General features: G+C 45.7%; 1 protein-coding gene across 5 annotated transcripts in view; it reads left to right on the forward strand.

The window, feature by feature from the left end:
• hlcs (holocarboxylase synthetase (biotin-(proprionyl-CoA-carboxylase (ATP-hydrolysing)) ligase)) overlaps positions 1–13,465 on the forward strand; it is a 94,306-nt gene that overhangs the window by 16,306 nt on the left and 64,535 nt on the right. For all 5 annotated transcript variants that reach the window (XM_079507645.1, XM_079507646.1, XM_079507647.1 and 2 more), the window contains 2 exons: positions 723–905; positions 2,965–3,144. In XM_079507645.1, the coding sequence (XP_079363771.1) occupies positions 723–905; positions 2,965–3,144 (363 nt within the window). The remainder of the gene's footprint in view (positions 1–722; positions 906–2,964; positions 3,145–13,465) is intronic.

The raw sequence follows: 13,465 nt of genomic DNA on the forward strand, positions 1-13,465 counted from the left end.
CGGGGGTTATAATCACTGGCACACTAGCATAAGCATGAGAGAGAGGATTTTTACTTTTGAAATAAAATATTATGTTATAATATAAAATGTGTTTTTATTATCATTTCAAAAACGTTTTCAGAAAACCTTCCCCCCCCAAAAAAGCAAACAATTGCATGAATTAAAAATAAAATTCAAAGATTTTTTTCCAGTAATTTTCATGAAGAAATAAAAGAACAATCTAAGAATTGCCATAAATTAGAAAACAAATATTTAAGAAGTATAGAAAATAGCCGATCTACAAGCTTGTAGATCTGCTATTTTCACTAAGTTTGGGTCCCGGGAAAACATCTAATGTCTTTTTTTTGACACTCACCGGATGGCAACCGCAAGGTTGCCAGTTCAAGCCCAGGCTCCCCCAGAGTTTGTGACAAAGTGTCCTTGAGCAAGACTCTGAACCTCTAATTGCTCTTGATGTGCAGGTTGGTGCCTTGCATGGTTTCTGCCGCCATCGGTGTATGAATGTGTGTGTGTGTGTGTGTGTGAATGGGTGAATGTAATGCATGTAATGCACAATCTATGTAAAGTGCACCATTTACCATTTTATCTCTATTCTAGGGCTGGGTTGATATAATTGGTTAAAGTGGTTAAACCGCTAAAGTGACACAAATGCGTTCCAGGTCCTAATGGGTTTTAGGCGGTCGAGTAAAAACGGGACTGTCATTGTGATTCACTCTGTGCAGCTCAGCGTGCGGGCCAGCGGCCAGGTGTTTGTCCGGGACCCCCGGGGAGGGGGCGAGGTGGAGCTGTGGGGGGAGATGACGGGGGGCCAGGAGGACGCCCCCCACCACGCCCACAGCCAGAGGGACATGGTCATCGTCAGGCTGACCCACGGAGAGGACGGAGGAGAGGCCGTCCTGTGTCAGGTACGTACGGATGGACGGACGGATGGATGTCCTGTCCACCGTCCGTTGTGGAATGAATCATTTTCCACATAAAATGAAGGCCAGAAATCCCTTCTAAATCAGTAGTTCTCAAACGTTTTCGTGTCAAGTATCCCCATAGTGATATATTTATGAATACAAAACGAGTCGCCCCTTTACCAACTCGCCCCCGGGCGTACAGCCGGCGGAACTGCGCGGCCTGGTATTCCTAAAGTAACCTAAGTAAATTATGCTTAAAAGGTTAAACCGTACCTTATTCCTAACCTTAACCTCAGCAAGACTATGCCTAAACCTAACCCTATACCTAAACTTAACCCCAATAAAACTATGCGTAACCCTAAACTTATTTATTTTCTTTTTTTTTTGGCTTTCGCCTTTTATTTTATTTCTTTTTTTATGGAGGAACAGACAGTAGGCTGACAGGAAATGGGGAGAGAGATGGGGGGGAAGACATGCAGTAAAGGCCGTCAGGATCGGGAGTCGAACCCACGGCACACTGCCAGACTGGATTACCAGCCAAGGTGCCTGGACCGCTGAGCCACGGCCCAGGCCCCTAAACTTATTTCTAACCTTATTCTCAGTAAAACAAAATAAAGAATACAAGAACCACTGCACCGAGCGGCCGGCGTGAGGTCAGCGGAAAAAAAATCGAGGGGCGAGATGGTTTAGGGGGCGACCGTACCTGATACCATATTTATTTGGCCATGGCCCCCTAGCCTGGGTTCCAGCCTGAATCGCTGCGTTCCGTATCTTTGTTTTGTCACTTTTCTACTCGGTCTGGCCAGCAGGCAGCAGACTCTAATTTCATCAACGTCACCGGTTAAGTAGCCACGTTGTTGCTGATACACCATCAGCCAGCGCCACGCTGTCCATGCTTTTCTCACTCGAGCCTCGAGCGTAAAACCTACGGTAAAAAGTAAACACTAATTTGATTCAGTAGGCCACTATGTCAGATTCAGTAGTGCAAAAAAAACCTGACGGGTGTGTGTGGGGTGAGTTTAGTGAACGATACGATACGTACAGTACATTGCAGGTGCAACAGCAGTGCAGTGCAGTAGCTGCGCAGTGCGTATTGATACGATGTCAAACTGGTGTTTTATTGCCCGCAGACCACAGACCAATCGGAAGCCACGGGTCGAATTCACCAGTTTACATGTCCCGCCTTCCTTGGAGATAGTAGGCTTTCCAGACTGAGTAGCGAGTGACACAACATTAAATACTTCACAATATAAAACTTTCACCATGACAACGCACAAAACGCATCAAAGTCTTCATTCATTCATATGCTATATCAGGGGTTCTCAACGTTTTTGGCCGGGGACCCCCGGAAATGCTTTGGCAATGTCTCGGGACCCCCGCCCCGCCCCCTCCCGACCCCCAATATAAATTGACTGCTACAATAACCTTAAACCATTTTGGGCGGGAACCCCTTTTGGTGTTTTAAGCATTGTTATAATTTAGCTATTTAAAAATAGCAGATCTACAAGCTCATAGCGCGCCACCGAGTGGCACGCTACGAGCTTGTAGGTCTGCTATTTATGAAAAATCGTGAAAATAAAATTAAAAAAGAAATCATTTTTTTTTTTTTTTTTAATAATTTGGGGACCCCCTAAAATAATTTGGCGACCCCCCGAGGGGTCGCGACCCACGGGTTGAGAACCCCTGTGCTATATGAGTCTGGACAGACGCAGATGGCTGCTGTGATGGAATATTTCCAGTTCGTGTTCATATTCCAAAACCTCACATTTTATTTGAATAAAATAAAAGGAAAGGTTTTTGTTTTCTCCCATATTCAGTCACAATGCATTCTGTTTGGGTTGTGGTTATCCGAATCGGTATCTTGAAGGAAAAACTGGTATCTCTAATGAACTGGCGAAGAAAATATATATCACCACTGTTTAGACTCTAAACTTTAGAGTTACACAATAACAAGTTAACTGAACGACCCCAACCTCTACCAAAGTGTCATTGCGCTTTTTACAGCTAGCCACAAAGCAGCTGCTTTCTAAAAGGAATTAGTTTCCCGCCTTCTTCGCTGCAGGTGCATCTGGAAATGTCGCCGGAGTCCCAGGACGTGACGTCGGGGGGCTTCGACGAGCTCAAGTCCAGCAACGCGCGGCGCTACGAGGTCCTGACCGAGATCCTGACCTCTCTGGGTCTGAGCTGTGAGCTGGGCCAGACGCCACCTCCCACTCCCGTATACCTGTTCTCCACCTGCCAGGTACAATTTACAATTCAGGCATTTAGCAGATGCTCCTAATCCAAAACCTAACATCCGTCTAACAGTAGAATTATCTGTGCAATGAAACTATGAGTATACACTATATAGTTACTATAGGGTGCTATGTCTACATAACAATTTACAATTTAGGCATTTAGCAGATGCTCCTAATCCAAAACCTAACATCCGTCAGTAGAACAGTAGAGTTATCTGTGCAATGAAACTATGAGTATACACTATATAGTCACTATAGGGTGCTATGTCTACATTACAATTTACAATTTAGGCATTTAGCAGACGCTCTTAATCCAGAGCGATTTACATTTAAGCAATAACAAAAAGCAAGGAATACATCACATCAAAGTAGTTATCATGAAACATGCGTAAGCTAAGAACGTAACAGTGGAATATCTATGTAATGAAACTATATATAAACTATACATACTATATTATACTATACATATGTACTATAAAATGCTATGACTACGTAAAATGCAATTCTAGTGCTGTCTACATAACATGCTATAAGTCTGTATAAAATGCTATCTAAGTCTACATGAAGTGCTATCTGAGGGGCTAGGGCAAGTGCTACGTGCCATGATGGAGAGGTGGGTTTTCAGACTACGGCGGAAGATTGGGAGTGAGTCTGCAGTTCTTATTGCAATGGGAAGTGCATTCCATATTTTTGGAGCCAGAAGGGAGAAGAGTTTGGGACGTGTGGAGCGTTGTCCTGGTGTATTTAGTGAATGTTCTGCCAGCTTCCCAGGTAGGAGCCATGAGCCTCTACGAGCGCTCCGTCACTGTGTCCATAGACATAATACAAGTAAGACGCGTAAACGCGGGAAGCGAACGAAGCTGTTGTGGCAGTCTGACACACACGTAGAGACCTGTATTGTTCCAATTTCAGTTGCCCTCTGGTGGCGGGCGGGTGGTGTTACAGCGTGACACACACACAGACAGACAGACAGACAGTTTTGGCCAGCTTCTATAGTTAGTGCTCACTTTGTTCGCAATAAAAGGCTAGATGGCTCAAGGCGGAGTCTCCGGTGTCGTTCACCGGCGGCCATCTTGCTACAGTCAACTTTGCTGGTACGTTCGATGGTAGCTGGTGATCAGCTCAAACAGAAATACTCTTAACTCGCTGAAATCTTGGCGGATTTACAAACGGGTTGGTGTATTGCAAACGTTATCGTCTGATGTTTATAACAAAAAAGAAAATGACATGCCCCATAGACACAATGTTATGAGTGGGCGAGACATGTGACTTCATGTCTCTTCCTTTCGTAATCAAACAGAGTCAGTGTTAATGATACTAATGAAGGCTCTGTTCCATTCTGGTCAAACAGGGTCAGTGTTAATGATACTAATGGAGGCTCTGTTCCATTCTGGTCAAACAGAGTAAGTGTTAATGATACTAATGAAGGCTCTGGTCCATTCTGGTCAAACAGGGTCAGTGTTAATGTTTCTAATGAAGGCTCTGGTCCATTCTGGTCAAACAGGGTCAGTGTTAATGATACTAATGGAGGCTCTGGTCCATTCTGGTCAAACAGGGTCAGTGTTAATGATACTAATGGAGGCTCTGGTCCATTCTGGTCAAACCGAGTCAGTGTTAATGATACTAATGGAGGCTCTGTTCCATTCTGGTCAAACAGGGTCAGTGTTAATGATACTAATGGAGGCTCTGGTCCATTCTGGTCAAACAGGGTCAGTGTTAATGATACTAATGGAGGCTCTGGTCCATTCTGGTCAAACAGGGTCAGTGTTAATGATACTAATGGAGGCTCTGGTCCATTCTGGTCAAACCGAGTCAGTGTTAATGATACTAATGAAGGCTCTGGTCCATTCTGGTCAAACAGGGTCAGTGTTAATGATACTAATGGAGGCTCTGGTCCATTCAAACCGGGTCAGTGTTAATGATACTAATGAAGGCTCTGTTCCATTCTGGTAAAACAGGGTCAGTGTTAATGATACTAATGGAGGCTCTGGTCCATTCTGGTCAAACAGGGTCAGTGTTAATGATACTAATGGAGGCTCTGGTCCATTCTGGTCAAACCGAGTCAGTGTTAATGATACTAATGGAGGCTCTGGTCCATTCTGGTAAAACAGGGTCAGGGTGCTGCTGTTGTGCAATGTTGGCTCACTGGAAACACTCTGCTACACCAGTGGGTCTCAGAGTGTCCTTGAGCAGGTTCCAAAGGGCCCCGTACGGGTTACGGGTCCATTTGGTTCCATTCGTACACTCTCAGAGTTATTATGGGGGTCCTTGAAATCAAAAGTTTGAGAACCACTGTACACTAAATGGAACGGAGCCTTAATTACTAGTATCGGTAACACCTGTAAAGGAAGCAGCGAAGGGGCCCGGAAGTAGAAAGAGATATTCTGTGTGCAACTGTGCATACATGGAGCCTATTGCTCTTTTCTAGGGAATGGGGTGTTATTATGATGTTTATATGTTGGTTGTGTGCACAGCTGTTACCAGTAGAGGGCACTGTGTGACTGAGTTTATGGAGGAGTCAGTAGTATGAGTATCATCATCACTGTCAGGCAGCAACTCACACAAAAAAGATACCCTGTGTTCACAGTGTATCCAATGTAGAAATGAATTAGTGACATGCTTGTGTCACTAAATAAACCCACAGACTCACACAGGCTTACATACAGCTGGCAATACATTGCGGCTGAGTTCATTTAGCCTAAGTTATAAACTACAGAACCATTTTAGCAAGGTGCAGTTATTTGGTCTGCACTATAGTGGGACTTAAAGGACCACTTTTCAACCTCTTCATATAATTATGTCCGCACTAATGTTCATGATAAAATAGCACCATTGTTTTCCTACTCGGCCTGTGTCTCATTAAAGGCTGTGAGCAGTTCAGAAACCCGTTCACCAAATCATCATTGTTGGGCAGATTTTTTTTTAACAAGATTTAAAACAAAATTGATTTAGCTTTGTATTATCGTGAGCTTCCATTTTGGCTTCCATTTTCACATTTCAACCTTTCAGGACTAGAAAGCCTGCAGTTTCTATTAGCTTGGATTCCGCATCGATGATGCTTGACGGGTTTCTGAACTGCCCACACAGCCCTCCTATGAGACACAGACTGAGTAGAAAACAATGGTGCTATTTTATCATGGTCATTAGTGAGGACCAATTATATGAAGGTAGGTTGAAAAGTGGTCCTTTTATAGGCCTATGCATATTCCAGTTGTAGGTGATAAGGTGACCTATAGTAAAAACGGAAAGATGTGTAAAGGGCCTTGCAAGCGGCCAGCGATAAAACGCGCCTATAGTTCATTTTCATTGAGACCTGCGTTGCGGTGCGACAACGCAAGCGTATATTTACGCGAGCGCCGCCCTGTGAATTTGTTGCGCGCATGCTCGTTACGTGCGCATGCCCGCAACTCACCAGACCTGGATTCTGTTTAGCTTCTTATTTTTTACGCTTGCGTTTTTGCGCCCCTCTTCAACTAGCCTCGGAAACCCACATGTTTTTATTTCCAGGGAGAAAAAAAAGTATGGGTCCGAGTCCACTTCAATTCGGCATAGAGTAGCGCAAACATCGCTCACTCTCTGCTGATTTCTGATCGTCTGCACCTTTGTTAAATTGACACACACGCACACATGTACACACACACACACTCCTCTCTCTCTCTGTCGCTCTAAGTAATTAGTCTCATGTCGCGCAGCTGCGCATAGTTTCTCCCGGCGGATCCTGCCGGGAGCAGCCTATGCCATAAAAAGCATAGGTGAGTTCCAGGCTACTCTTCAACAGACCTGGAGGAGACCTGTGTTGATCCAGGCAACATGGCCTGCGTTCCTCGCTTCACGTTTGCAAGGCCCTTTATGGTGAGCGGTGAGTCCGCTTATTACCACCGCGGCGTGACGTCACGTTGTAGTTTTCAGGTGGTCACCTATAAAACATAGTATGAATAGGCCTTTACACGGTGGACGTGTTTTTTTGGAAAACCGATGGAGAAACGCCGCTAGAAATCCGAAAAACGCACTCGGACCTTAATGGTGCTTTCCTTTAATGGTATGGAAAACCTTATATTTGCGTTTATTATTTCGGTAAGTTACTCTTCTGTGTCTATGAGGAATGTTTTATTATGTCTTGCCGTTTATAACGCGGCCACTAGGTGTCAGCAGAGCTGCAGCGTGCTGGTAAGCAGGCTGTAAAAAAAAAAAAAACACTGAGTCAGACGTTATCGCCGGTCTGCACTTTGTCCCCGCAATGTGTTTTTAATCTCACTTCGTCCAAAGTGGAAGGGAGTCCCCTTAACTTAACCCATTTTGGGCGGGAACCCCTTTTGGTGTTTTAAGCGTAATGTTATACTTTAGCTATTGAAAAATAGCAGATCTACAAGCTTGTAGGTCTGCTATTTTTGAAATATCGTGAAAATGTGCCGCAAATCTTTGAATATATATATATATACTCTTTCAGAGCGAACGTTTTTAACTCAAATCTTTGCTTCTGGGGGGAGGAGTCCCTGGAACAACATATTTTGAGATTGGGGGGTCGGCGGCCAAATACAGACAATTCTGGGGCTCCTTGACATGAACAAGTTTGAGCACCACTGACATAAAAACATAGGGTTTTTCAGAAAACCGTGTAGGATTTAGAAGACATTTGTAGAGTCGTCCTCGGGTCCTAATGGGTTAACTTAATGGACATAAGAAAGCCCGACTGCCACTTGCACTTACACAACACAGGCATTATATGTATATTCTGATTGTCCCGTTGCTATAAGCCCATGCTATCGGTTAAAGGCGGTGCTCATAAATCACGCCGAGGGGGTGAAAGTGTGACCAAAATGAAGTTTCGGGGGCCCTTGTTGGCGTTTCTGCTGAATATCAGAGCTAAGGTTTCTTTTAGGGGTGGGGAGGGGAAAAAAGAAAGTAAAAACTGTACCAAATGATGATTATTATTATGATCGTTGGGTGTGTTTGGATAGGGCTGTGACCTGTGGACCCCGCTGCCCCGAACACTTTCTGTTAACAAACACCAGACTGATGAAAAGGAAAGGCAGTGATTGCTTCCAGATTGCCGCCTGGTTCGACCCCCCCCCCCCCCTCTCCCTCCTGGGGTACACACATGGGGCAGGGCAGACAGCTGCAGACCTGTTGCACCTTCACTGTTCACTGGTTCTGTCTGAGAATTATACACACGGGGGAAGATGCCCCGAGTCGTCGTATGATCTTTAATCGAAAGTCGCCCATCGATTGAATTGATCGCTAATCGATACGTGAAGGGCACTATTTACAAAGGACGGATATCTAACCAACATAGAGTACGTACATCTGTATGGTGGGAACTGTAGATGTCGTCTATCCCAGGGGTTCTCAACGTTTTTGGCCGGGGACCCCCGGAAATGCTTTGGCAATGTCTCGGGACCCCCGCCCCGCCCCCAATATAAATTGACTGCTACAATAACCTTAAACCATTTTGGGCGGTAACCCCTTTTGGTGTTTTAAGCATTGTTATAATTTAGCTATTGAAAAATAGCAGATCTACAAGCTCATAGCGCGCCACCGAGTGGCGCGCTATGAGCTTGTAGGTCTGCTATTTTTTAAAAATCGTGAAAAAAAAAAAAGAGAACCCCTGGTCTATCCGACTGGTTGACACTAACGGTTTGCCCGACTGCCCGCGGCAAGTCAATAAAAAGTTTGGGCAAGTTGAGTTTGCTTTAAAGTTGCCCGACGGGCAAGTGCATTCCGTCTTCAGTAAATATTATTGGCTATCCACGAAGAACAATGCTACCTTTTTACAACTATCGGTTGCACTCATTCTGTCTTTCAAAGTGCGCTGTCGCCACTCTGCAGTTATCGATTGGATTCAACAATAGTTTGTGCTACAAAGTGTACATTTTAACCTGTCTTTCTAATGGGTGATTTACTTTTGGCCATGACCTTTGGTCAAGTAGAACATGGCGGGCAATACAAGTGCCTCTGAGACCTTATAGTGTCAGCCCATGTCAAACAATGGACAACAAGACGTTATACAAGGAAGGATTAGCGGTAGGGGGTGAGGTGGAGTCTGAAGAGGTGAGTGCTAGGGGGTGAGGTGAAGTCTGAAGAGGTGAGTGCTAGGGGGGTGAGGTGGAGTCTGAAGAGGTGAGTGCTAGGGGGGTGAGGTGGAGTCTGAAGAGGTGAGTGCTAGGGGGGTGAGGTGGAGTCTGAAGAGGTGAGTGCTAGGGGGGTGAGGTGAAGTCTGAAGAGGTGAGTGCTAGGGGGGTGAGGTGGAGTTTGAAGCGGTGAGTGCTACGGGGGTGAGGTGGAGTGAAGAGGTGAGTGCTAGGGAGTGAGGTGGAGTCTGAAGAGGTGAGTGCTAGGGGGTGAGGTGGAGTCTGAAGAGGTGAGTGCTAGGGGGTGAGGTGGAGTCTTAAGAGGTGAGTGCTAGGGGGTGAGGTGGAGTCTGAAGAGGTGAGTGCTAGGGGGGTGAGGTGGAGTCTGAAGAGGTGAGTGCTAGGGGGGTGAGGTGGAGTCTGAAGAGGTGAGTCCTAGGGGGTGAGGTGGAGTGAAGAGGTGAGTGCTAGGGGGTGAGGTGGAGTGAAGAGGTGAGTGCTAGGGAGTGAGGTGGAGTCTGAAGAGGTGAGTGCTAGGGGGGTGAGGTGGAGTCTGAAGAGGTGAGTGCTAGGGGGGTGAGGTGGAGTCTGAAGAGATGAGTGCTAGGGGGTGAGGTGGAGTCTGAAGAGGTGAGTCCTAGGGGGTGAGGTGGAGTGAAGAGGTGAGTGCTAGGGGGTGAGGTGGAGTGAAGAGGTGAGTGCTAGGGAGTGAGGTGGAGTCTGAAGAGGTGAGTGCTAGGGGGTGAGGTGGAGTCTGAAGAGGTGAGTGCTAGGGGGTGAGGTGGAGTTTGAAGAGGTGAGTGCTAGGGGGTGAGGTGGAGTGAAGAGATGAGTGCTAGGGGGTGAGGTGGAGTGAAGAGGTGAGTGCTAGGGGGTGAGGTGGAGTGAAGAGGTGAGTGCTAGGGGGTGAGGTGGAGTCTGAAGAGGTGAGTGCTAGGGGGTGAGGTGGAGTCTGAAGAGATGAGTGCTAGGGGGGTGAGGTGGAGTGAAGAGGTGAGTGCTAGGGGGTGAGGTGGAGTCTGAAGAGGTGAGTGCTAGGGGGTGAGGTGGAGTCTGAAGAGGTGAGTGCTAGGGGGTGAGGTGGAGTCTGAAGAGGTGAGTGCTAGGGGGTGAGGTGGAGTCTGAAGAGGTGAGTGCTAGGGGTGAGGTGGAGTCTGAAGAGGTGAGTGCTAGGGGGTGAGGTGAAGTGTGAAGAGGTGAGTGCTAGGGGGTGAGGTGGAGTGAAGAGGTGGAGTGAAATCACAAGATTTTAGTCGACTAAATGTACAGTTGATTTTGTCACCAAGCAGGCCTTGATGGTGTTACTAATGCCTGATTCTACATGGTGGCATGCTGAAAATGGCTGATCTACAAGCTAACAATGTGTTGCAGCGTGACGTGTTGTGATCTTGTAGATCTGCCATTTCCCCCGAGCGCAACCAAACCTAAAATGACTTGTCTATCTCTTCTCTTCTCTCTCTCTTTTCATTTGTTGAGGAACTTGTCAATAGCTTAGTTTTTATTTAGTCTTCGCCAGTGAAAACGGGTAGCCGCCGAACATTTGCCGCCAAAGTTTCAGTCGACACAAGTCAACACTGGTATGTGAATCGCGGCTCCAGACACGCGTGCTGCTCGATCTGCAATCACCGGCTTGTGAAGAAGTTTATTTTGATATACAGTTGGGTGCCACCGATATTGTCCCTTATCATTTGACCCATTTAGGCCTGACCTCAAAATTTTAAAAAATCCTTCTAAATCCTCCAGTTTTCTGAAATAAATATTTTCACGATTTTTCAAAAATAGCAGACCTACAAGCTCGTAGCGCGCCACTCGGTGGCGCGCTATGAGCTTGTAGATCTGCTATTTTTCAATAGCTAAATTATAACATGTTTAAAACACCAAAAGGGGTTCCCGCCCAAAATGGGTTAACTGTCCTTTTGCGCAGATCACGCAAACCTCAGCAAAAAGAAAAGGACAATATCGATGGCCTCCAACTGTACTAGTCAACTAGTACCAACAAGGTGGACTAGTGGATTAGTGGATTAAAGCTTCCGGTGGAACCTTCAAAATGAGGTTTTCACTGAAAAATGCTGGCAGTTAAAGGACCACTTCAACACTTTTCGATCTATCTTCATATAATTGGTGCTCATGTGTAATGTTCGTGATAAAATAGCACCTACTCAGTCTGTGTCTCATAGGAGGGCTGCGGGCAGTCCAGAAACCCGTCCACCAGTGACATCATCGATGGGGAATCCAAGCTAATAAATAGAAACGGCAGGCTCTCTATTCCTGAAAAGGTGCAATGCCAAAATGGAAGCCATCGTTCTCACGATAATACAAATCTAAATATTCTTTAAAAAATCACACCCGTGTGAACTGAGTGGTGCAACAGTGACATCACACACTAACCATAGCAACCATGCTCACCCGTACAGGCACAAACACACACGGGTACTAACACAGCCAGTTGTTGGAGTGGTTTGCACCACTCAAAAAAAGATCTTGTTTAAAAAAAAAGATCTGCCCATTGATGATGTCACTGGTGCACTATAATATTAGTGAGGACCAATTATATGAAGATAGGTTGAAAAGTGGTGAAGTGGTCCTTTTTTTTAAGGAAGAATTCATGAATTAATACCTGGCGGTGATCACACTTGTGTGAAGTGAGCGGCGCTCTTATCGTCATGCGTCGGCACGCATGCCTTGCTCGGCCAATCGAATCGTGGTACACGCAAACACGCAAAGCTGGGCATAGGAGGGGCTAGCGCCCCCTAAAGAACAAAAGAACAAAAGTAGAAAAATGAAGATACCGGGTTTCTGCGTGACGGCATCGATACCATGACTCCCTTTTAGACGCTTCCTCTGACGGCCTGTGATGAGGACGGGTGTGACGGATAGATTTTTAAACATCATTTGAAGGGGTCCTCATGTGGTGTAATGTACACAAAGAGTCATGTTCTTCCCCAGCATGTGCATATATAGCGTTTAGGTTGAGTCCACAGACACACGGCGCGTCTGGGAGCCAGGCTGATTAACCCATTTTGGGCGGGAACCCCTTTTGGTGTTAGCATTATGTCATGCTTTAGCTATTGGAAAATAGCAGATCTACAAGCTCATAGCGCGCCACTGAGCAGAAAACTGTCAGGATGTAGAAGACATTTGTAGAATCTGATCTCAGGTCAAAATGGGTTAATGCGAAGTGACGGCTCTCGGAGAGAGGGGTTAATTAAGATGATCCATGATTAGCAACAGACCTTCGTTAACCCACACAGTCAAGAGCCACGGTGTTCATTTAACAGGCGTATGAATGCAACCAAGTGGACCCTTATGGGTCACCCATTTATACGCTAGTTAAATTGCACGTACACTATAGTATATGGTAGTCAATTTACATTTATGTATTATTATGTCACTTTTCTTAGTGAATAAAATGTTATTTTCATGTTAATACGATATAACTTATACCATATGCGTGGTGTTAAAAGGATCCCTGGCTAATAATGATGTATATGCCTTAAAATTAGGGATGCCAAACGACTCATATTTGGCCAATCGATAAATCGAGGCTGCAAATCGACGAGTCGATCGACTTTTTTTCCTATTTATTTTCCATTATTTTTTATTTTTTTATTTTTGTTGTTGCTGCGCAGCAGTTGAGGAGAACGCAACTATGCATTCCTTTAAGCAACACAACTTCTGCAGCTGCATCCATATGTTTAGAATTTGCATCAATGATCAAAGCCCAATAATAAAAAATTAACTTTATTTTGTAAACAACGACACTGAAGGAGCAGCGGCGCTATCGGCTGCTATGCTGCTAGTCCCAACTCTCAAGTGTCTGCAGCAGCCTGTCACAAGTCCCGTAATGAACTGATACGGGACGCACGTTGTTCCGTATTTTAATGTCGGGTCGGGGAATAAATACAGTATGAATGACGGCGGGATTTATTTGACAACGCTGTCCTGCTTTCTTCACGAGAAGAGAAGAGCGCTCACAGCTCAAAACAGAGCGGACCTGTCATGAGATGCGAACCTGGGGTCTGGGGGCTCAGAGCTGCAGCCATTGGCTCATGATACGAGCACACGACCAATGGGACAGAGCATTCAGTGTTGCTAAGATACCCTTCCCCTTCACCCCACACCCTTGGACGATGGCGCTCTAACTGCAGCCAGGGCAAGCATGTGAGGAGCGGCGCTGCCATTACAAAAAAATAAAAAATAAAATAAAAACGATTTTTCGACTCATACGTTTTTGAGTCGCGGAAGGCATGAGTCGAAA

This window comes from Electrona antarctica, assembly GCF_951216825.1.
Source record: "Electrona antarctica genome assembly, chromosome: 8".
NCBI lineage: Eukaryota > Metazoa > Chordata > Actinopteri > Myctophiformes > Myctophidae > Electrona > Electrona antarctica.